The sequence below is a fragment of the Boleophthalmus pectinirostris genome, unplaced genomic scaffold (genome assembly GCF_026225935.1).
Source record: "Boleophthalmus pectinirostris isolate CB_2022bp ecotype Guang Dong unplaced genomic scaffold, ASM2622593v1 HiC_scaffold_13, whole genome shotgun sequence".
NCBI lineage: Eukaryota > Metazoa > Chordata > Actinopteri > Gobiiformes > Gobiidae > Boleophthalmus > Boleophthalmus pectinirostris.
The window spans coordinates 19092611-19118178 of record NW_026571036.1 but is presented as its reverse complement, the minus strand read 5'-3'; the positions used below and the strand labels follow the sequence as shown (position 1 = coordinate 19118178).

Sequence of the window (25568 nt, the reverse complement as noted above, 5' to 3'; positions counted from 1 at the left end):
TCAAAGCTGCATCGTCAGGGTGGGGTTTGGACTCGGGCAGTCTAAGAAGAGAAGAGAGTGGGTATGTTCATAACTATGACTCTATATATTACAAATGAGCAATAAACAAAGATAATTCTTTATAATAACTACACTTGTAATGGCCTTAATAAAACAAGAACAAAATAAATGAATACCATGACTCTAAATCATAAACCCTTTAATTAAGACGTTACTAACCCTGGATCATTATTAAAAAAAGTATTTGTTCATTGTGAATTAGTCTTTTGCATGGTTTATTAAGGCTAATTCAAGTGTAATAATTATAGTTGCAATAAAACTGATGCAGTGTAATTACACTCTGAATTCAGTGTCACTGAATCTTTAATATTACATAATAAAACTGACAAGATAAAACCTGTTTAATGAAATGTATGCTTACAGAAACAGGTTAATTTGCACAACTGCATAAATATGGTAAGGTGTAAAACAAAGACCTTGTTTAGCTTAACTGCCTTTTCTGTTACTATGTCAAGAAATTACATAAACTAGCTTTTGTGCACACCATACCATGAATTCATGTTTTATGAGCAGGGTGAAGGAGGAAGCACAGTGAATGATTCATGTTTGGTTTTCTTGTAACATCTCAAAGTAAACAGTGGTTGTCACATAAAACACTGCTATTACTCACCAGTATCCATGTCCTCCACCTCCATGTTGCTGCATGTGAGACAGACAAGACCATGTGACTCCGGACGAAAGGTTAAGTGCTGCCAAGTCAACACACAGGTAAAAAATATCTCTGGATTCGAAGATGACCATGTGCTCTCAAATCTTTTACTCAGATCCTAAGCTTGAACACTCTTGGTTCCCACATGCAGTTTTGTTTCTGACTATCACATAGTTTTATCTTTAATTTCTATGACACAGAAATCCAAATAACTCAACCACCATGAAGCACTGTACATTTCAAGGAGTGCTACTGACCCCTACAGGCATTGTAATGTTAATGAAAGTTAATTAAAGTTAATTTACTGCATATTATACATTTTAAGACAAAAGGCAGCTAACACATTCACTGTGCAATTTGTGGATTAAATAGTAGGCTATGCTGTGTCAACACTATGTCATAATTTAATGTCATCATTTTACAGTTTACAGGATTGTTAAAGAGCATGCACAATGTCTCAGACAAGCCAGGTCCTGTATATATTGTCAGTAATTCTATTGGATTAAATGGCAATGTATATTGCCAATGGCAATATAAAGAGATGATTGCCTCTCTGGTGACTGTGATATACATAGTATTGTCTTTCTTGTAGGAAAAACAAGTATATATAACAAGATGCAATATGTTCCAATCAATTCTCTTGGTGCAGCACAATAACACCTCTGTGTACACAGTAGCCCTGTACAAAGAAACGTTACCTTGAGAATGCATCCTCCAGACCATCGTCCACATCCTGTCAACAAAACAATATCCATCAATGCCAGCTCGTTTCTCCTTGTTTCCCTTGATACACAATCATTGTAATGTTCAATAATGGCACAAGAGTGTTTTCTGGGTATGGATAGTTGCTATTTTAGTATGTACACAGTGCATAAATAACTGTGTACAATTCATGACAGGGTAAGAAGAGAAGTCCCCTTCTGAGCTTACAGTTATACTGCCATCTAGTGTTCTGTTTATTTATGTCATATGGGATTGGTCAACTTGCCACTGCATAAAAATGAGCAGTAACACAAAATGCCTAGTTCATACACACAAGAAAATACAAAATATGCTCATAATTGTAAATGGTAGTTGCTTGTATTATTTACCCATGAGTCATGTTTGATGGGTCTTCTGCGTGTGGGGTTACTGCGGGGTAAAGGAGAGTGGAGTAAAGCAGCTAGGAAGGGTCTCCGCACCTTCTCTTCTGTCTGCACTGGCTTATGTTGTACCTCTGTTTTTGGGAAAGACAGAAAAGAAATGGACAAGATATTTAGTTTAAATATATTTTAAATAATAGAGACTTCTTTCAGTGTCTGAAGACCCTTTTCTTTACTGAGGCAGTATAGTCTGAAAAGCGAGTCCATCTTTCATTTTTGGTTCACAGACTGCTTCTTCAGGAACTGGGCACTTTTAATTGAAAGAAGTTTGCCATTAGATAGGAGCACACTGAGCCTGATTAGATCTCACTTTGCCCAAAGTGACCTTATTGGGACAAAACATTTTGACCTATAAATGTCAGCGCCGTTAGAAGCAGCTCTAGCTCTCCTTCCTCCAGGACAAATGAGCCCATTGGTGTGAAGTTATTTGTCCTCTAACAGAGCCATGATTGATATAAAGGGGAGTTTACAGCCTTAATCATGACACTGTAAATTGAAGCCCGCACATCGTTAAATAAAAATGGTGCCTTGTTGTCTCATTGACATTCAGAGACACTTACCTTCTGCAGCACTCGTCTCAGTCTGACTGTTACTGCCTGAACATGAACATGGGCATGACCCCGACTTCTTGTTTTTGTCTGTAAAAAAAAAAAAAAAACAAGCGTAAACAAGTCACATCTGAGCAACAGTTTTCAGTTTAATTATTAGAGTACAGATGAGTAAAAATAAAATTTTAATGTTGTTATAGGTCTAAAAAATTATATTTTGAAAATTCCACACTGTGACAGAAGTGCAAATAACTATGCAGGTACTGATGGCAAATAGTGTTGCATTTCATAAATCATTAGTTTTACACTGTACATGGCCTGGCTCAGGAAAAGAATTTCAGTGCAAAATCAGCAGATGACCCTCTAGAAAAGAACAGGAGTGTTCAAATAATGGCTGACCTAGTATTTTAAAGCATTTCTGAACTGAAGTCAGCCTTCTCAGAAGATTACCTGTCAGCTCACAGTACTTTAGCCATTAATTATACTATTTAAGGCATTAAATTATAGGTAAGTAGCAGGAAAGTTCTTGAGCTTACCTTCCTGAGCGATTTCCCAGAGATCAAGGGCTACTTTGAAAGCCTGGGCCACTGTTAATGTCACTGCTTGGGCCTATAAGGAAAAATTTAAGAATATTAGCATATTAATCACATTATTTAACAATTAAATATATATATATCCTTGCTGCACTAAATAACATTTTTTTTTCCAAATTATCAGCACTTTCAAGGCTGCTGTATTGATCTTTCCCAGCTTCAACCACTAGATGGAGCCCAACACCACTTAAAATATTACTAGTGCAATATGGAGCTACATCATAAATAATAAGATATATTACAATGTCCTGTAAAATAAACATAGGTACATTTACTCACAATCTTTCTCTTTTGGCAGAGGAAGGCGTGGCACTCCAGGGTTTCATTGAATTGACTCTGGGACACATAAGCAAACACTTTGTCCTGAGTTTTATCGGCTGTGCAGTAGGAGATTCTGCAAAGACAACACACAAAGACAGTTATATTGAGGACAGATACTGAGGAAAAACTACTACTATTTTTTGGTTGTATCCCAGCAATGCTCAGCGATGATATTCAGATGATATTATGTCAATCCAACAGAAAAGTACTATAATATGTCTTAAAATTCTTAAAATGTGCCTAAAACGCTTCAGTCCGTAGAATAAGTGTTCAACATTATTTTTGTGTTATTCCTGAGTTATTTTTGTGTTATTCATGAATCACTGTAACATGATTAATGATTATTATTTGACTGAAGAAAATAAGCTATCAAACTAACAAAAGTGCAGAAATATCACATTTTCCATCTTAATTTTTTTTAATGAAATTCTGCATCTCTTGTCATTTATTTTATTTATTTATTTAAAACAAGGACAGTACACATTAATCGCAGAGAAAAAAAGATGCCCTGTACCAGATTTAGCTACAAGCTACTTTCCATCTGCAGTCCTTGAGCAGGTACAAAATAAATCAAAGAAACTTTTTACATTAGACCAACTCCAACAACAACATTTCATCAGTAACAGTTATCCTTAAAATAACCACTAATAACCATAAATGCAAGATTTCAAATGCATTATTATCTTCTAAAAATATAAAATTTAATTGACATCAGTATCCTCTAAAATGTACATTTACCAAATTCATATCTCAGTAATCTGCCCACCTTAATAAGTGCTACAAACAAGCAAATATGGACTATAAAACAGATGAAATATACAAATCTACAGAGTGAAGAAGTTCTTGGTTTTTTCTTTGTCATCTGCATAGAGGAGGTAATCAGTGGAGGATGGAGGAAGAGACTTCATGAATATTTTGCCGATGAAGACTCACAGCTGAAGCTACTGGAGTTAAGTGAGATTAATGAGGAGCAGCAACATGCAAAGTATGAGTCAAGCTTTCATCAAAGTTTGGTGGAGAGGGTTTACTTTAAGACTCTTAATCTGTAGCATCGTCACTTTTAATGTTTGGACTATTCCGGATTATTCTGTATTGAATTATATTTTTTACTTAGTTTAGTGGAAATATGAGACAATGATATAATGTCAGTATGTTTCATTTTCACTTTCTATTTAAAAGTGAATAATGTAACTTTTCTGGTGGAGGAACCTGCTTGTCTCCATGAAGATGTTCCACAGAATGGCATTAAAGCTATCTAAAATAATGGAGACAACCCCAAGTAACACATGGACAATGTACTTTGAACTTTGATGTAACACTTTAATATTATGGCCACTTAATCTTAGTAGCTGGTTTATTTCACAGTGTCATATATTGTCTGTAATAACTGTCTGTTGTTTGTTCATGTGGTTGCTTTTAATGTCTCATCATGCATTTTTTAAGTACAAATGGCAAATAAACTTACCGGTAATAAGATTATCATACCCAGTTAGCTTTGTGTATGTAGTTTCATTTGGTTTTGTTGCAGTTACAGGTCATTTTTATGTAATCTAAACAACAATCTAAGATTCAGGTATACCTATTTTAACTATACATTAATATCATAAACAAACATTCATGCAGATATTAGTAATTATGTCACATTTTTTGACCTAACAAGAGCAAACCTACAAAGGACAAACCTATAGCTACTGGGATTTGATAGTTTTTTTTCTTGCAGCATAAGCTAAATTCCCTCTGAACACTGCTGATGTCTCGTCTGTAAATGATGATGTGAGCATTTTGTTTAACCAGCTAAAATTCACACTGCTTCTTTCATGTGTCACCTCAAAAACTGCAAAATGCTGTTACAGGAAATTATATTTCCACCAACACTGGACACACGCTACAAGTCTTTTGATTAAATTGTTTATTAACAAGGTAACTTGTTAATAAGAATACAGTACAACGAAGAAAGAAAAACATTTGGCATACTTAAATCAACAAATAACAAACTACAGACTAACTTGAATACTATCAAATCCAAACAGAAAAATATACTTTATTTTATTCAGCTCTTTTTGCAGGATTTCTGTTGATATTACATATCTTACTGAGGCACTGATACGACACTGTTATCGAATATTGGCTCCAATAATGAAAATTTAGTTGGATCGGATATCAGCTTCCAAAATATAGGTTCAAACTTGTATTTTTACAAAGCCAATCTATAGTTACAAAACATTTGTCTGTCATGTTGTTTATAATATTGGAATATATTTAAAGCAAGTAAGGCAAATTTCTTTCCATTTAATCTCAGCTCAGATCATAGTGAATTTTACACGCGTTTTCTCTATATGAGACACACAGCTCTCACTGTTACCTCTCCGACACAGTGTAATGGTGTTATTAAGTCTGCTTGTTTTGAACTGTACATTGTTTATTGCTGCGTTCCACTGATGATTGACCCACATTGCAAAGCCCCAGACGCCTCTCTGCCTCGTATGAGCATCTCCCCAGTTTGGACTTATATTTGGACTTTAATTGCACCAAAAGAAGCAGAGGGAAAGTTAAAAGACATGACCTATTTATGTGTGGAAAACAGGATCGAGACACTGGAGAAATAATGGTCTCATCAGCATATTTCACAAGAATTGTAAAGATTTATAGGTCACAGTAAAAATTTCAGCATTCATATGTTGTATATATATTCCATATTTATTTTCAGATTTTTATTTATTGATAAGAACAAAAAAATCTGATTAGTCAATATTGCCCAGTCCTTTCAAAAAGTAACAATAACAACAATAATTTCTTATATGTGCATGTGACTTAAAAGACAAAATCAGTAGATATATAAATTAGCTTTTTTTTAAGTAAAGCAAGATTAAAAATTGAGAATGGTCATCTAGACATTGAAAATATATTAGTCTAAACATAGAAGCGGGCACAGAGCGATACTAGAACATATATAAGCTTTTAGAAACATTTGCACCAATTTTCCTCACAGTTTGAGAACCAAACCATTCCCACAAACACATTGGATTAATAAAGGTATTAAAGAGAATATAATAGTGTAGTCTTGTGTTGTATTGTCTTGTGTTGTGTTGATGCAAATTGCCTTCCTTTCTCTGCAAGTCTTTTTCCAAACAATTCTTTTTGGAAACTAGCAAAAGCAGCAGGCAAAGAGACAAAGGAGAATACACACACAACAATAAGAATGTAAAGGTCATGGATTTATCAGAGTTGGGACAAAGACAATCTATGCATTCATTCTGCACAAAACACTGACAAATCAATCTAACTCGCAAGCGGCGTTCTAAAAATGTTTTACTGTTGTACTTTTTCTTTTTTTTTTCCACCAATGATGCACAAATCTGATACAAATAACTGACAGACTCTGAACAACACAAGGCGAGCTGTCAGTGAGCATCACATCTCCAAAGGGGGGCATCACTTTGATCTACTGGCTGCCATGAAAATATTTTAATATACATTCACTTCAAAAGCCGGTGTGGTTTCTACACCAATAAAACGCAATGTTGTTTTGCCTCACCCAATTCATCAAAAAGTCATCAAAAGAAATACACTTATCTATGTGGCATGAATGTTATCTGATTTAGTTGATGGAGAAATATTATGGAGCGATTCGTCTCCCAAACCTGTCATGGTGAACAGGCGAGGTGTCAGTCAAACCAATGTGACCTGTTTGATTTGTGCGATTCAGATGCAGCTCAGGCCCTCACAGCTCCTGACAGAATGTGAATGACAACAACCAAGCCAGATGGATCCACCGCATGCTCTGATCATTGGCAGACATTAGGATCAACCTGCGTGTTTTGGGAATAATTAGACCTGATTATTTATGTGCAAAGAAGAACGATGAGTGCATATTAAAAAGCTAAATATGCTCTGCTAAAACATAACCTTTAAAAATATCACAATGTCTCAGTGGCTCGGAAGTTGAGTCATCAGCCGTTGCTATGTTAATTTCTCTCACAAGGAGTAAGAATTTTGCGTTTGCTACAATATATAATCTTAATAATTGCATCCTGGTAATTCCTTTTATCTTTACATTTCTTTACATTTCTTTACATCTTTACATTTCATATTTCACTCATCTCAGAAAGTGGATGGATTGTGCCAACATCACTTAAGGTTAAGATTTAGATACATTTCATTGTGCTTGTTGGGAAATTTGACCTTTGCATTTGACCCATATTTCAATGCCATTGGGGTAACACGTCAGGACCAGGGGGCATCGCAAACCAAACAGGTCACATGGATTTGACTCACACCCCACATGCTCACCATGACATGTCTGGAGGACGAATTGATCCTTAATAATTTTCCATCATATTATATTCCCCATGTTCCATAGATGCAGTTTATTTACTTTTGATGACTTGTGTATCAGGTAAGGGGACCCATCACCAGAGCTTGATCTGGAGTTAAATTAGGATTAAGATGATCTGCATTTGACCCATCCTTCAATTCCACCAGGGCAGCCTGTCAGGAGTAGCAATGACTACCTCAGATTTTAACTATGGTGCATGTTTTTTTTGGGTTGATGGGGGAAACTCATCCAGCCTGGGGGGAAACTCAATCCTTCAATAACAAAAAGACCCATAATGTTATATTATTGTCCTGCTACTGCACACTTAACTGAAACTGGGGCCATGTTATAATATAATCTAAAGTGATGCTGCAAATTTAATGCGCTGTCAACAGCTATGGGGTGTGTGGAGTCTGCTGGATAAGATCAGGGACGACGTAAATGCCACTGATCCTGGATGATACTGCATTTCCCATTGTCTTTGAGAGCATGTGTGTGTGCCTGCACGCGTGAGTGCGTGTGTGTGTGTGTTGTGGGGAGGGGCTGGGTCATGCATGTGAGGGTCCCAATTCTAATGCACAAAGTCTCTTTTTCTTGTTCTTTCTCCCCCACTAAGCTCTGCCCGAGGGAAACCGCCTGTCTCCTAGTATGAATACACAATTAGCCTGACAAACACACACATTTGCATACACACACACACATACACAAACCATATGTAGAAATATTGTGTACCTCCTGAGTTTATCCATACAACTTTCTTTCACCCTTCAATTGGTTTCGTGGGCAATAACTGGATTATGCACAAAAAATAAGACAAGAAGCGTGGTCTAAAAAGGGGGAAGGGATCATGAAGAGGATAAATCAACCCCCAGTGGAAATGCTTTTTAGTTGAATGTTATAAACAACTTTAAAAGGCCGAACAGTGAGAAAATAAAGATAAAATGAAAGCGGTTTATGGAAATTAATCCTCAAAGGTAAGTGTTGTGTGTATGAGAATTATTTATAAACAAGGAGAGTATAAAATTAAATATAACAGAACCAAATGATCAGAGTTTTACATATAGAGTTTAGGCATATACAGTTATCTAATTCACAAAATATCCACAAGGGTTTCAGCTTCTTGTTATAGGTGACATTTTGAAGATGTGAAATGATGATGAAATATTAAGTTTAAAATTGTCAACTGCAACTTCTGAAACCTATAGATAAGCTTATAAAGTTGTTTTGATCATCAGTATTTTTTTAAACACTGTAAATCTGATGGTAGTTAAATTCTACCAGACCTAATAGAAAACAAGACTTCAAAAGCACCACTGATTCCCTCACCCTGTAGTGTTAGCACTGATAAGGTGCAGAGTGGACCTCCTGCCCCAGTCTGTGTATAGTGCGATCAGGGGGCAGCTGTATGATGTTTACACTGTGAGCCTCCATGACACAAAGCCAGCTCTATGTTACAGGAGGAGGCTATCTCCACAGCAGAAAAAGCAACCCCATACAACATGCTACAGTGCCTTTGGTTCAACTGAATCAATGGGGATGCTGCTGGGAAAGGTTATCAAAGCGGAGAGGCCAGCTTCTCAGCATCCCTCACTGCCTTTGTGTTATTGGTTTGAAACAACATTGATCCAACACAAAAGACTGAGCAAAAATAACCAATATTAGACCTAAGAATAAACAAACTGGACTGATCAGGTTTGAAGATGACTGTATAGATCTTTGTACACACAAGACCATTATACGGTAGTTTTTTTTCCTCATCAGCAATGTAGTCTAAGATTAGTTTTCCCAGTCATATCTTAATCTACAGAGTTAATTTATTAATGAGGTTTAGAGAGCACAGCAATTATAATGTGTTACTCTAATGCATAGGGCATATATTGTTTAATAAATGATAGATAGAAAATATTTTTGGCCAGTATTTATCATGAGTACTTTTTCTTTTTAATAATTTATCGGAAAGGTGTAGTTATTTTTCGGTACTACAATTATATTTCAGCTGTAGAAGATACTACTAACTACTCAAGTGTTTCATTCTGTTATTGCTGGTCATACTTTTTTTTAACAATATTGTACATAAATAATATTTTTAGGATAAAAATGAGATAATCCTGATTTTGTTTATTGTGTCAGTGGTAGAAATTCATTTCAAAATACTATTGTCTATATTTTCTTCAGCAATATATCACATTTCAAGATTTTGTTATTGTGACAAGTCTGCTCTTAGGTAGGTAGAAAACCAGTCTAAAATGCCTTCTTATCTAAAATAATATCTTAAAATTACCTGTAAATCGAGACGTTTTCTATGAGGTCAGCGGTCTCTGTGTCTGTGATGATGATGCCTTTGGGTGAAACTGTCAGAGTCACTTTTCTGAACTTCTTGGCGCTGGCTCGGGCCTGTGGAGATCAAATGCAAATTCACATAAATCTTTATACCAGCTTTAGTAATAATGCAGAAAATCATGACTACTGAACCCTGGTGATGTCTTCTTCACTGTGACTGTAGCTATTGAGCAAAAAGGACCAACCAGTGAGTGAGTCCCAGAAAAGCGTTGGATTTATGAAAAGTGACAGTGGGCAGAATGAGGTTGGATCTGGCAGGCAGCGTGTCCCCCTGCTGCTCTGCTCCATCTGCGCTAACACATTAATACCATAGTGGTGCTGAGCTAGCGGTCTGTGGGAGCGCCTGTTGACCTCTTTAGTATGCAATTAGCTGATAATGAAAGAAAGATTTCAGCAATTCAACAGTATTTGGACTCCTGTGGCTTTAAGTCTCTCCTGTCTGTGTTACCAGGTACTGGTTTGCTATTTTCAGCTCAAAAGTACACTGGGCCACAGGACAAAAAATAATCACTTTCATTTTCATTTTCTTTCCGATATAGATTGACAACAATTACCATCCAATTTTATTTTGTGAAGTTAATATTAATCATTGCATTTATATAGCAGCTTTCAAGATACCCAAAGCGCTTTACAGTTTATTATTCATTCTCTCAACACTCAGTGGTGGTAAGCTACTACTGTAACAACAGCTTCTCTGGGGCAGACTGACGGAAGCGAGGCGGCCAATCTGTGCCATCAGCTCCTCCGTCCACCACCATCACTCACGCATACACCACGTTTTGCCACTGGTGCCCCACTGTGGCACCTGGAATTCCCAGCGGTCTCCAATCCCATAATATGGCGTTCAATATTAATTTCCTGAAGATAAACCATACAGACTTTTAATCCTTGCCATTTATCACAATGTCTGAAACACACTTATTGACAAATTAAAGTTACCCAAGTATATCACTGACATTTTGCAATGACTGAAACCTGATGTGCAATTAAAATTAGATGAATTGTGCCCCTTATTTTTTGATTGCTGTGCACTGTAAGTGAGGTATAGGCTTGTCTTAAAAAAACTTAAAACATGTGGCCACTGGTTTCTGGAATATATAACATTGACAAAGACCATATTGTATTGAAAATGAGTTACTTTGTTAAAAAGTAGGGCAAAGTAAATAGTATTTTAGTACATTTATGCTATCATCACATAAAATGGTAGTAGAATTGCTGACAATGAACTGAAACAGAAGAGAAAACTAGGACTTTTCAAGGACGGCACGCTGCCTTAATGCCCTGGAGAAGAACTGTGAAATGTGCCACACTTAAAACAAGTGACATAGTATTCGACAATGTGAAGACAGACTGTGGCAGCTCATTTATGTGATAGTGATAATGACGTTCTCTGCTGTATTTGTGTCAGGCCACAAGGCAAAGAAAAAAAAACAGTCTGTCAGATTCAGATACAGCACATGGAGCTGCTGTCTAACACTTGGTCCTTGGGTCTTGTCTTAACCCACCCATAAGGGAAAGTCTCTGTAATATTATTCACTTCATTTTCAAGGATATTGGCATGCTTTTTGTAATAATTGGAATTCAGCTTTCGTAGTTGTTTGAGCAACAATGTTGATGGGGCTTTGTACTTTTTGCATGCATACATAATAATAACGTCTCTTGATGTTAACATTTTTTTTAAGATGTGTGTAACTTTTATGTTGGAAGGTTTGCCACCTTTTTGTCCCCATAGAAATGTTAGTGTTTTGCCTTGCTTTGACTCAATTAAAGGTCCCATATTACACAAAAAGGTTTTCTCTTTAAAAGAGTTTTCGTTTGTTTGGGTTTTTTGCTAAAAAAAAAAACAACAACATAGATTTTGAAAATACACTTATAGTGGGAGTGGTAACATCTCATTCAGAAAAGTTATAGTTATTGCATCTTTTACATTTGCTAGTTTCCAATAAATCCACCAGATAGAGCAGATTGCAGTTTGAGGGTGGCATTTCACTCAAATCCATAAGGGACAGTCTATAAAAAGAGTCAGTGTAATTGATGTCTTCAGCTTGTCACTCTTTGCATTCAAAATTTTAACCACATGCTTGAATATGCTTCCAAAGTGCCTATGACTACCTACTATCCAGTTTATCGTTATATGAATAATGCAACAAACATTTTAAGAAACTCCATATAGTGCATATTATTGACTCACTGTGGCCACGATCCTGTGTATGGCTGCAGAGGCCATGTCCTCTCCTTTGGGCTGTCCCACAAGAGTCATGCCCAGGTACTTCACATTGAACACCATGCCCTCCAGGAGAGTCTCTTTAGTGTCAGTCCAGTTCTCCGGCAGCTCTGCTCACATAAAAACAGAAAAAAAGACATGTTTATTTCTATTGTGCTAAACCACTCTGACTTGCTTGTTTATATTCATATTTTGTTGTTGAAAAGATGAACATAAAATTTTATAAAAAACGTGAGATTGATCAATAGAAGAAATTTATTTTTTTTATTTTTTCCATATTGCTCAGTCCGGGGTTACACGCAGTCAGTTATTGACTGGCTTGTGAAGACCATCAAGCATTTCATGCCCAGGAAACTGGGAATGAAAGATTGCATCTTGCTATTACACTGTATGGCAAACAGCCTGCACTCACTAATAGGAGAAAAAGAAACAATAAGACACCATAAAAACACAGGAACTATATCGAGCATGTTGTTTACAAAGCTCTGTGCAGTACAAAGTTGGCATAAAAACATAACAAGTAAGCAGACAGGGCTATGAATAGAGGCACTTGAGACAAAAACAAAAGCTTGGAGAATGACGATAGAGCTTTGATAAAGATCTACTGTATAAAACACAGCCAGCACACAACAAATGTTGAAGTGATTGCTGAAAATGTGTCACTTTAACTCAAATCATAACCTTCTACTATATTATAATAAAGACAGAAGATTATAGCTCAAACATTCAGTTCACATTAACATCACAAACTACAGTGTGCCCATGATATCAGGATTAGCCTAAAATAAAAGAGTCAAGTGTTTTGTTCTTAGTGGGGTTTATCCTGTTGAGATTTCCATTAGCACGTAGCCTTCCTCTACTGTATTCAAAGCTTAATATCCATTCAAAACCTGAGTACCTCTCGTCAAGTACTCACTGATATTGTTGGCTTGATTTGAGAGCTTTAGACTGACAAGCAACACTCACAACATTCACTCTTTAAGAAAGTGAATACACAGGATAAAAGCCACAAACTGTCAGAGTCCAGTCCTCCGCTGGTTTCCTCTATGGACCGGACCATCTGTTATTGGCAGGTCCTATGCAGCTGTACAGAGCCTGACAGCGTTTACACAGCTTCCAACAGTCCTGAATTATTAAACCATCTTCAATCACACGACGGGGGCCTGCTTCAAACCCAGAGACGCCGTTTGATGTTATTAAATGTGGCTGTGGATGCGTGCTGTGGAGTCATAGGCATACGACGGGGCCTTGTGTTTTGTTTGTGCAAAGAAACTGTCCTAATTGTTCTTCTGAGATTCAATTAGAAACTTCATTTATTCCTGTGGAGCACACTTGTTAATTAGAAAGGTCAGAGATGAGGTTTGGTTGAGCAAGTATTAAGATATGTAAATGTGAAGAGGAACAAATCATGGTCAAATACGCAATGTCCATGTTTTGACTTGACTAGATTAATAATTAAGAAGAACCATGTTTTTGCTACAGGGTTTCCAATGGATTTGTCCCTAAAAAGAAATCACTAAATGTTTAATGAGTCCGGCTGGGGTCCAAAGATAGAAAGGACAGTTGCGTAAGAAATGTGGCTGCATGTCTGATTTGCATACTGAAGCATACTAAGAAGAACATAAGCTGCGGAGAGGAACAATGCATTATACTATAAAGAAATTACCGGCTAAGTTACATTACTTTTAATACTATTGTCTATTAGGATTAGTATAATATATTTAACTGATGGATGTGAGCTAAGCCATGTTAAAATGTTGAAAACTACCACAAATGAGATTACAAGGTGGCACAGATGTAGACAGAGTAATAATAAAGGGCTACTCAAATATGTGTGAATGAAACAAAACACAAATCCAGGTTTTTTATGCTTAATTTTAACATCAGACATTTTAGCATCAGAGAGATCAGAAAATACTGTAATATGGGCCATTTAAGGATTTTCCATTTGATTCTTTCATATGAATATTACAGTGTACAATAATAGCGAGCTGCACTCCATCTGAGTGCATGACATCACCGCCACATTCCTGTCTGCCATGTTGAAAATGATTAGTTTAAAATGGATCTTGTTGAGGAAAACAACCTTTTCCTTTCGTGCTCGTTAGTTTCTGCTTAGATAAAAAATAGACTTGAAACTAAATAAAGTCCAGATAATTTACTTATTCCAATATTAGAAAGCCATACTGTCTGTGCCGACATTCCCATGCAGAGGCTCAATGTTTACGCCTATACAGCGACTTTTATACGTAAACTAAAGTGGGAGGCTACCATGGTTTAGTAGAGGTGTAACGATATCCAAGTTTCACGATACAATATTGTCAAGGTATGAACCTCACAGTATGATATTTATTGCAATATTGTGGGAAAGCTCACGAAATGGTGGGGAGGCTCACTATTAGGGATGTAACAATATCCAAATCTCTTGGTACGATAAGTTCACAATATACATCTAACGGTACAATATTTATTGCAATATTTTGTGGAGGCTAACAAAACTGTTAATATGCTAATTTTTCCTCTTAAAATGCCTTGACAAGACTTAACCCAAAGAACTAAGATTTAAAGGTGCTTAGAAATGTTATTTCTTCTTGTAGTCTCCACTGAAATGGAGCAAAGGATCAAGGATATGTAGTTCTCTCTGTCTTTTTTAGCCATTGCTGCACCATAACTCTTAATTTAAGCAAAGAGACTTGTAATTTGATATATTGTGATGGTCCACGATATTATTGTGAAAACTTTGACGATACGATATCACAATATTTTGATTATTGTTACATCCCAATGGTTTAGACTTAGCACTTCTTCAGCGGTGCACAGGCCAGCCAGGCCTCTTGACACGTTGCACAGTCAAATCAGACTCCATTCGGGGTGTTAACTGGCTAACAAGTCATGACATCATCCCTATCAGTAGTTTTTGTCCTATTTAGTTAGTTTGTCATTAGATAAACTGGAATATCATGCATTTGTCTTGACATATATCTATGAGTCTCACAGCTGTGAGCCATTATCTTCAAATGACCTTGGTACAACAATGGACTATAGAAGTGATTATACAAAATAGCCAAGCCTAGTTATTTACCCTAACAATCTGCATAGTAAATAATGGTAAAGTAAATAATAAAATGAAATGAATCTGAAAATAGCCAGCTGCAGTCAAACCCATGCTTGTAAAGCCCACCTGTGTACAGTGTGGGGAGGCAGTGCAGCAGGTGATTTCATTTAAAAAGCGCTGACAGGATTAGGCAGAGGGGCCCCACTGCTCTGATGATGTGACGATATAGAGACGCCAGGCAACGATTCACACCTCCACTCCATCTGAAAGCACCCTGATTACATTATGCTTTCACACACGCACATAAATACCCTACTAAAATGAATCACAAGATAAATGATAAAAGAATCTATAGACTAACATAGCTTCACAAACATCTGGTAGTCATAAGAGCTGACTGTAGTGCAGAGAAAAGGCTGCATTTGCTCTCTCTGGTCCCCCCTCAGTGACATGCAGTGATCACCAGCTGTCTCCCTCTGCTACATGGGCCTTCTGTTCATTTGCACAGGCATTGGACCAGGCGAAATGTGTTCTGCCACAAACAATAGAATGGAGTGTTATTGTGAGCTTTGCTAAACTATTTTGAAAATACACAAATAAAGTTCAGTCTGACATTTTTTTCATTCATATACTTGTTCCTGAATATCTTTGCAAAACAGCATTTCTTTCATAGTTTTGGTGCAGTTTTCGAATTGTGGGAAACAAAGATGATTTCATTGTTTTCCTAATATAAATTTATACCAATACATTTCTCAGACCAATCAAGAACAAAGATGGGCCCCTAAAATTCTGGAGATTAATTTGAATGTTGCACTTAATGCGGAATAGTTTGAGAATTGACATTTGTAATTTTGGAACTGCATGTGGAACGAAATTAACTAAAATAAATATAGCAGTGGCATCTGGGTAAAACATACTGCAACATGGCAAATCTTCATACGCAAATACCAGAAAAAAAGGAAGCATTTTTATTACAACAAAACACTTCTCCCCAAGAATGTGGCTTTACTGTTTCACGCATGCAACAGAACTTTGAATGTAGGACAGCACCTTGACTGAGAAAATAGGGCGCAGATTGAAGGGAGCTAGTGGGCGTTTGCAGCGAGGGTGGGGGTGTATGGTTAGTTGGCTCTCAGACTCTGCCTTAAGGGGAGTTAATCTGGCCCTTCCTTTCAAGATCTAGTTCTTCTCTCCAACCCATCCATCACCACTTCTGATAGACCACAATTTCTCCCAAACACAAGACCAACCAAACATTAATCACTCAGTAAGTACTTTTTAAATAGCTCACATTAAGCAGCACTTATTCCCAATTAAATTACAAACAATTCTATAAACAACACAGAAAACAATCTTGACAAGTCAATGCATCAAACAGCCCATGTTGCTATAGCGACCAGCTGCTGCTCCATCACTCTCATCCGGCAGCAGGAGGCGGTACCTGCAAATTCTATTACTGAACGCCCTGGCCCAGCTTCAAAGGGAACTACAAAGCACCTAAAGTGTGAAGTAGAATGATTAAAGCTGAAAAACGGGCCAACCAGACCACTCAAGTTAAACATTATAAACCTGAGTACCCACCTGAAGCTATGGTAGTGATATAATACCACCCACTGGCCTGGATACTTTTACAAACAAGTGGATAGAAAGAAAACTTTACTACTACATTATGTAAACATATTTGGTAAACACATTAGCTGACTCAGTAATGTTTAAAATTTGCATAACATTCCTGAAATTCCTGTCATTCTAATGCTATTAAATCTGGGATGAAAAGATTTACACTGTGAGTTGATAAGTCTATGGTGCTATATGTTCACAGTACACAGACATTGTTTGTGTAATAACATCACAGTATAATTCATGAGTTATGAAAGGACATGCAGCCTAAAGGGACAAGTCTCTGGTTTGTTTCATGATTGGCAATCACACGTGCATCATTTGTCTGTCACTCTCCATTCAATTCAAGATACTATATCCAAGAATACAGAGGTGTCATTTGGGAAATCAAACCCAGAACATGTTGGCTGTCTACTAAAAGTCTACCTAAAAAGGTCCACCACCTACTTGTAGACCTGTCACAACAATAAATTTTGAAGTGCTAGATAATTAATTTGCCAATACTCGATAATATTTAATAAAACATTGAACTGGACTGATAGGAGGTAGAACCCTTTGAATGGCAGCTGCCTGCACACTGTAATGTATGTTTGTCACTAAAGTCACATAGACCTAAAATTACTATTAATTGTAAACAAATCAGTGGAAGTCAGTTTAATGTTATGTTATACTTTATTTACCATACACTCTAATTATCCTATAATCCTTCTGTAAATAAAGTATGTTTTCATTTATGTGGTGGAAATGGATGGCTCTGAAGTGAACTATGTGTCTTCTTTACTTCCTTTACCTCATGTTTGCATAAGCTGGTTTTTACTGATAAGAACATGGAGCTATGGAAGCAGTATAAAGAGATAGCAAGTAATCAGGCATCGTAAAATAGACTTATATCCTGAATACTAATTAGTGTATATTGTAGTTATTATGCAAAACACCAGCCATTGTGTATAATTAATTATGAGAATGGCAAAGTCTTAGTCGTTTAGAATTATCCAAAGAAATGGTAAGACTGCAGCCATTGTAAACATTGTGCTGATGTTTAGTATGATGACAAAAGCAGTCGGCCTATATTTTCTTCACACATACATTTGACTCACTTTCCACTTCAAAATACACGGTTGGCATTTTTTGGGAACCACTGAAATAGTTTATTATAGAGTGCTAAAATAGAGGTGACTTGCAGTGCTATCAGTCCCTGCTTGTTTTCACAGTATGACTCAGCGCTGTGGGTTTGCATAAAACCACACACTTAAACTAACAGTGCAAATGAGGCAGGTCTAAAGCATCTATGTTCAATAGTTTGTCTGTCCCTAGATCACAACAGTCCATTGGCTTAGTCTTTCTTGTATCCACGGAGATGGATTAGATTACTGCCATACTACACCATTCTAGGCAAATCTTTAACATCTCCATAGACAAGGGACAGGAAAAGTTACACAGTGTAACTTTAAGGGTAAGGCGATAAAAAGCTTTGTACTAAAAGGTGAGTGAAAATACCATCATGAATCTCAGTGCAAAGCTATAGAAAGACAACACTTTCCTGTAATGATTTGCTTTCCCATTTTGAGGGCACCTTCCAAAGATGCTGATGTTGTTTGGACTTGTGTAAGGGATGAGGGCATCCCACAGGATCCCCTTTAATGCGATGAAGCACTTAGAGCCATCCAGCCCAGTGATGGATGTGTGTCTGAGCGCTGGATACTTGACCTCACTGGACTAGGCCTGTCCTGGACCTGCTCAAATCAATGGAAGAGCTTAGATAGGGCAAACACAAACAGGGTTTGTAGGCATTATTGAATTTGAGGCATGATACACTTGAGCAAAGTGGTTAGCTAAAAATAGAAATGGCTGTATTATTGTATTATAAGATATGCTGTATTTGCCCTATAAAATATTTGGGGGTCATCGGGTTGACATAACAAATTCTATTATTTTAAATAAAGTGATCAAAACTGGAAATATAGGGTGAGCAGGTAAACAGTAAATAATTAATTATCTCAATAGAAAAATACATAAATTGTGATGAAATCGAAATCATGACGCAAAGAAAGAAAAAACAAATCGTTATCCATTTTTTCATTTTGGTTTTGGAGACAAATAGTGAAAAAAAATAGTTACGTTTTTGTTTTCTTATTTTTAGTTTTATATTGAAAAACGAATGAACAAATGATATATGGATTCAACTCCATGTGACGTTCAGTGTCAGACCAGACCAGTTTTCCTAAAGTGTATTATCTATATCATAACATTTTAAAACTATATTTACTGAAGCTCTTTAAACCACAAGCAATTTTATAACAAAAAAGCAACACAATATCAACTGTGATATTAAAATGTACACCTGATTCCAGACGGTGGAGATTATATTTGCCTGCAGAGCTGTGAACACTCCAGAGACAGACCCTATACATTTCCTGGAATTGCATAACTTATTTCTCCCTTACTGTTGTCAAATCCCCTTTAGAGCTATACAGAAAACAGCATCCAAGATCATTATAGGCCAACACAGGTTCAAAAACTTAAGATCTGTGGATGGCTCTGGTAAACAGTTCATAGACTGAACCATGCCGTAGCATGGCGTAGCATAGCATATCAAAAACATATAAGCCATGAAATGTGTTATATAGCTGCCATATATCACAGCTCCCAGAAGTACCATGGACAAAATCAATAGAGAATATGACGTGGGGCAGCTTTAATAACACCAGACTCAGGCTTTAAAATCAATGTGACAGAGAGGAAAATACACTCACTCCAACAGTAACAGGCACAGACAAGTGAAAGTGAAACAAGCTGGATTATTTGTGCAATGGTGTAAGAAAAGCTACTTGATTCAGTCTGGGATGCAAATACTTAGTGGTTTTCTGTAGTGATTGTACTGTGGGTATTATTCAGGTTAGTTAGTTAATTTGCACATGACATTTTTACACAAAAGGTTAAATGTAACTCAAAAGTGCACTGTGTAAATTTTCTGGTAGAGGGCCCACTAGTTACTTGTCTCCATGGAGATGCTATTGCTTTACCATCAATATTCCAAAGTATGGCATTAAACTTTTCAAGAGAAACAAGCAAGAGACACCACCAGGTCAATTTACAGGTGAGATCTGTGAAAAGGTGACCCCACTCACAGTCAGAATGCATGTTTTATGGTATTTTTGAGCAATAAAAACACCCATAACTGAGTAAATGCATCTAATTTAAGTTTAATATCTTACTGGGAAACTTTACTGGCAAAGCAATAGCATCTCCATGTTCTATAAGTTACGCAGTGTACCTTTAGCCTAAATAAAATGTGTTAGCAGTATATGATATTGGCATTTCCTTCATTGTAGGTCTCGGCATCAGAACAAATTCTATAAATCATTTATTATCTACACTATTCATTAACCTCAAGTCCAACCCCAACAATGTTACTACTTAAATAAAACATATTGCCCAATAGATTATCTAATGGCATTTCCAACTCCCACTATCATCATCAGCCCCCAGATTTCTATAAGGGTCTGGCTCCAAATATAAATTACATTATACTCTACCACTGCACCATACATCCTTTGACATCCATTAAATAAACAAGTTGGTTTCCTTTCATATTTGACTTGAAAGTATCATTTCCCATAGAGTTAAAAGTAAATCTTACCTTAAAGGTGGATCCATCAAACTTTCCTGTGATTTGTGCATGAGACATCTGCTGATCTCTGAAACACTAAATCTATTGGACATGGAAAGGTTTCCCAGCACCGTGAAAACTCATTAGCAGCACTTTATCACTACATCTCTGCTCACTCTGAATCGGATGTGAGCGTGAATTATGCAGAGTAAAGATGAGAAGTCTGTCCTGTGAAATCACTGTGTAACGGACTGCAGATAAGCTAAGCATACACTTAGTCAAGGTTATATCTTTAGGTTTAATTTTTGTAAACTAAAATGCAAGAAAATCCGCTTTAAAGGTACACTCCATAACACTTGTAGTGGAGGGTTCACCACCTGCAATTATATTACATCTGTTCAGAGTCGCCCCATTCACAGAAGGAATTATTGTATTTTTGAGCAATAGAAACACCAATAATGGATAAATGGTAGATGGAAATGTTTAAAGTCATACCATGGGACATTCCGGGTGAGGCAATAATAGCCCCATGGAAACAAGCAGATGGCAGATCCTCCACCAAAAGAACTGCACAGTAATTACTAGCAATACGAATGTTATTGTTTCTTGTTTGAATGAAGTATTACCTTAAAGGGGCTGTAATAGACTGTCAAATTTGCCTTGCCCTAGTATGTCTAGGCCTGTCACAATAATTACTATATTGAGTTATCGTTCAATACATGTGAGGTGGAACAATAATTTTTGAGAGTCAATATTTATCATGGCTCCTTTTTCTTTGTACTAGTGGGGACTTTTTGTTATATTCTATATTCTAATAAGTAACTTCTGTGACTCATTTAAGATACAAACTAACTACTGAAGTGTTTTTTCTGCCAATTTTTTATGGCTGTGTGTGTTTTTTTAATATCATACATTTAGAAAATTTCTTGGGAGAGTACTTTAGGATTATTGTGTCAGTGGCATTAATTAGTTTAAAGATTATTGTTTATCAATGATATTTTCTTAAGCAATCGTACTTCAAAATGTTATCGTGACAGGCCTAAGTACACATATATTGTAAATGCTGGGTTAATCCACCAGCTAGGTCCTCTTGACAATGAACTTGGCTCAAGATCTAGAGCAGGGTACCCAAGGCAGTGCTGCACTACAGTTGCATAGGGCTCCCAGCTGCAGTGAAGGGTGTATAAAATGCAGAGGTGCTGTTGCTAACATTAACAATACTTGGCAATACTAAGGCATACTTCCTGTGCTGGCTCCAGTTTGTATGGACACCAACTATTAATAAAGACATAATAACATGTGAAAATAACAACCTGAAAAGATAACAGCATCATACCTGGTGATAAGCTAAGCCTCCTTCTATCATGGTACCTTTCGTACACAGTTATAATGTATATTCAGTTATGCTAATTTCACCTTTCCTGCACCTCATGCAAAAAGCCTGATCCTTATTACTGTTAGTTTATTTCAAGCGGCCACTTCAGCATGTGCTCATGTGCTAAATATCATCAGAAGTATGATAATCGCTTAATGGATACACAAATTAACTGAAGGTTATAGTAGAGTAATCCAGTATTAAGCCAATATCAAAAGGTGCTTTAATTCCCCATCACAACACACATCCACAACACCACCAATTATCATCCCCTCCTCGTCTCTATCAACAGAGGAAGAACTCAGGAATCCCCCCATAAGAGATCCAGTGCTCCATCTCTACGACTGACACCCTCTCCGTCATTATCTGCTCTATTCCCACAAAGCCTTGCTTCATGTGCATGCATTTCTCTGTGACTCACGGGCGGCTGAGTCTTAACGAGCCATCTCGAGATAATTGCTCCTGGAGGGTCCCGGGCTAACCCATACCCCCTGCCCCCTCCTGAATGTCACTCTGTCAAGCCCCTGTCAGCGCTGATACAAGCCTGTGGCTGTCACGACTAACAACGACAACAGCAAGTCAATGCAGACCACTCATTCCAGATCACGCCTCCAGTGAGACACGAGAGGCCATGTTTTGACATTCTCACTTTAAACAGCAGTTAGTTAGCGTCAGACAGGAGAGCGGTGGAGTAAGTGATGCAACATAGCAGTGCTAAAGTCTCATAAATAGTCTATGAGTGTCAGTGCAGATGTGTCAGTTCAGAAATTTTGGCATATACTTTTTATTTTTCAAGAAAGTTCAGTGGAAGTCCACTTTTCTTTTTTTTTTGTCCTTCAGGCAGGTAGATGCACACTCTAAAGTGATTCTAGTCAGTGGGGGTGCACATGAGGGAGGCTAAAGTATTGACACTTCGCACAACAAAAACACTACTCACAAAAATCATGTTATCATCTAATGGCAGAAATGGTCAACATTTATAATTATATTTGGCCTATGCATGATTACCTCACTATTTTTCCCAAACTAGGTGACTCTAAAGTCATATCAGAAGGTCCACTGGTGCAAAAGAGAATCAAATCCTGGCTGACCTCACTTCAGAGACCATGAGGGTGAGAGATAAAAGAGGAGCAGACATGATGATTTCAGAAGTGATCTTAAAACTGTTATGAGGACCTAAGGACCTGCGCAATAACAACTCTGCTATTTTCAATTCAGTTCATGTCACAGGCATCCTTATGCTTCTGGGCCTGTTCCAAAGCCTGATTTTAAAGTGGTGCACATTGTACACTGTGGACTGTGTCCTTGGCGCGAAGGGCAAGTGTGAGGTCTGTGGAGCGGTGACAGGATCCAAGGGGAAGGCTGGGTCCCTGGACGCCTGCTGTGCGCTCCTCAGTACCATCCACTGCCTTTGACCCCAACAGACGACAATGGCAGAGCACGGGGGAGGCGAGGGATTACAGAACATGTCTGTGTGTGTGTATCACTAAAATAACCCAAAAGTCCATGTCGGCTCTGTATTCTGCAACACAACTTTACTCTGATTCATGTTGTGTTTTAAATGTGTACAATTTAGGATTGTCAGTAGCTCAATCACCAAATATAAATCAATACTACTAAATAATATTAAATAATCAATTTCAAAAGTACTAGAGCTGAACTGGTATTGATACCTTTGATGTTTTTCAGAAGGATGCCCCCATGGTAAAATTAAACTATGCTAATAGCTAGATAAAGACAATTATTAACAATTATTGGACAAAACAATTATTAATCAAAAACTGTATATAACATCAATCTGCTTACCTTTTCCATCCTGTTCATTCCAAGCACAAATCACCTTTGACAACTTGCACTGAGAGGCAGTCAACACTTTTCACTTTGAAATCAGAAGCAGGAGAGAAAGCGCAACGCATCGGTTTCAAAAGTGACACAGACAATAACTTTCAGGAGAGTATGCTGTTAGGAAATGTCAACTTTCCTTATCTTCAATGTAGAAAAAAACTTCTCCACAACTATAGTAACTATATATGAGCTTCTATGGTCAATCAACTCAATTCCATAAGGGCTGAATATCCAAATGAAGTACAACTCATTATCAGAAATACTTTACAGTAACTATTTAAAGAGAAACATTTCAATTATTTATAATGAACAAGAACATATCAGTGCCCTTTAATGAAAATCCTCCAATTGGCACTGGCACATTATTCATTGAGCAGACATTCAGGCTGAGGCCGAACCCGCATGCTCGCGTTTTTGTCAATGCGAGTTGTAGTAATTGGCTGTGTGGCTCCAGAGAGCGGGTATTCAGACAGCACTTCACACATCAATAAGACAGCACAGCCCCAGCAGCACAGCGCACTGATGGAGACAAGGGCCACTGCACTGACCCTTCACTTACAGGCCTCCAGCTACAGCTCCTGCTCTGTGCAAACGGGCACTTTAACACACTGTTTAAAGGTGTTAGAGAGGAATATGAACAGATTCAATAAATATAGACCTAAATAAAGACTCCAAAGTGAGTGTAGCATTGTAGGCTATATGTATTCATATTCCTGTTATCATAACCAAGTTACTTAACATCTAGCTATAAACCAAAACACACCTAATCTGATTCATTTCCTCTTATGTCTAATGGGCTGACTGGCAAGTGATGCCGATGTGGTTACCATGGAAACTTAGAGTAAGTCTACAATGCACTGTCCAGTGTGAGGATGCATAAATCTATGAATCAAAAAGTTACCATACGTACTACTTAATGTCTGTTACCAAAATTAAGAAATATGCATAGAAAGGCATGTTGCCATTAATTATGCTTAATTTGTTCGCATAATACTAAGTCATATAGTCAGACGTTAGCTTTAAGCAAAAACTCCTAATACCAAAAGCCATTGCTATGTAAAATACTTTGAATTCATAAAACGTTATTTGCAAAGGTTTGACTCACTTTCGTGTTTGGAAGTTCCCCATGTGTGGCGTGGAACTCCAGGGCTCTTGATGATGGCTCTTCCGGCGGATTTGAGCGCGTCCATCCCGGGGCGTGTGTGCTCTCCTCCGCTGCTCTCTCTCCACTTTGCCCAGTCCCGAGCACCGACAGTCGCGTGCAGCGTGGAGGATGCGCCAAATAAGTGTACACTGTGGTAACGAGCTGCAGTTTGTCACGGTCCAATCCTGCAGGAAACTGAGCGGGAGCAGCCCAGTCCTCTGTACTCACAGCATCGCTCCTAAACCTAAGGGCGTGTCCTATCACCCGTAGGATGGGCTTCTTGTTGAAGTAATCCATTTTCTAGGTGCGATCTTATCCAATAACACTATAGGCTGAGCTTATTCTGCAGTGTTCTGGCTCAAGAGGCATTCAGTAGGTCGTAATTTTAGTTTTACTTTATGACCTAAATGAATACCTGTAAGTCAGATTTTAAATGGTTGCACTGATTCTTTTTCTCTTCAATGGAGTCTAATAATTTCTATCAAATAAAAAATATATATACGTTTTTTTTTGTTGTTTTTCCTTGAAAGATATGAGTTACAGCTTATCATTTAGCTACAACAAAAGCTTTGTCTAATTGGCTGATATGGAAATACATTATAGTTGTGCTAGAAGTTTGTTTCTTCAAAACCGCAATCATCAAACCAAACAAATTTTACACAGCTATGGTACCTTGGCTCCATCTACTGGCCGTTGGTTGTCATCGCAGTTTAATTGCGTCTTCTTC

General features: G+C 37.3%; 1 protein-coding gene across 1 annotated transcript; it reads right to left on the bottom strand.

Annotated features, from left to right (window-relative positions):
- si:dkey-71h2.2 (low density lipoprotein receptor adapter protein 1) lies at positions 1-24910 on the bottom strand. Its single transcript, XM_055149604.1, has 10 exons — positions 24803-24910; positions 12160-12302; positions 9910-10022; positions 3272-3386; positions 2936-3008; positions 2412-2489; positions 1801-1925; positions 1408-1442; positions 671-699; positions 1-41 (listed from the first exon to the last, which is right to left on the bottom strand). Exons 1-10 carry the CDS (start codon positions 24885-24887, stop codon positions 1-3), a joined length of 837 nt encoding a protein of 278 aa, XP_055005579.1. The 5' UTR covers positions 24888-24910.
- Between the last annotated feature and the right edge of the window lie 658 nt (positions 24911-25568).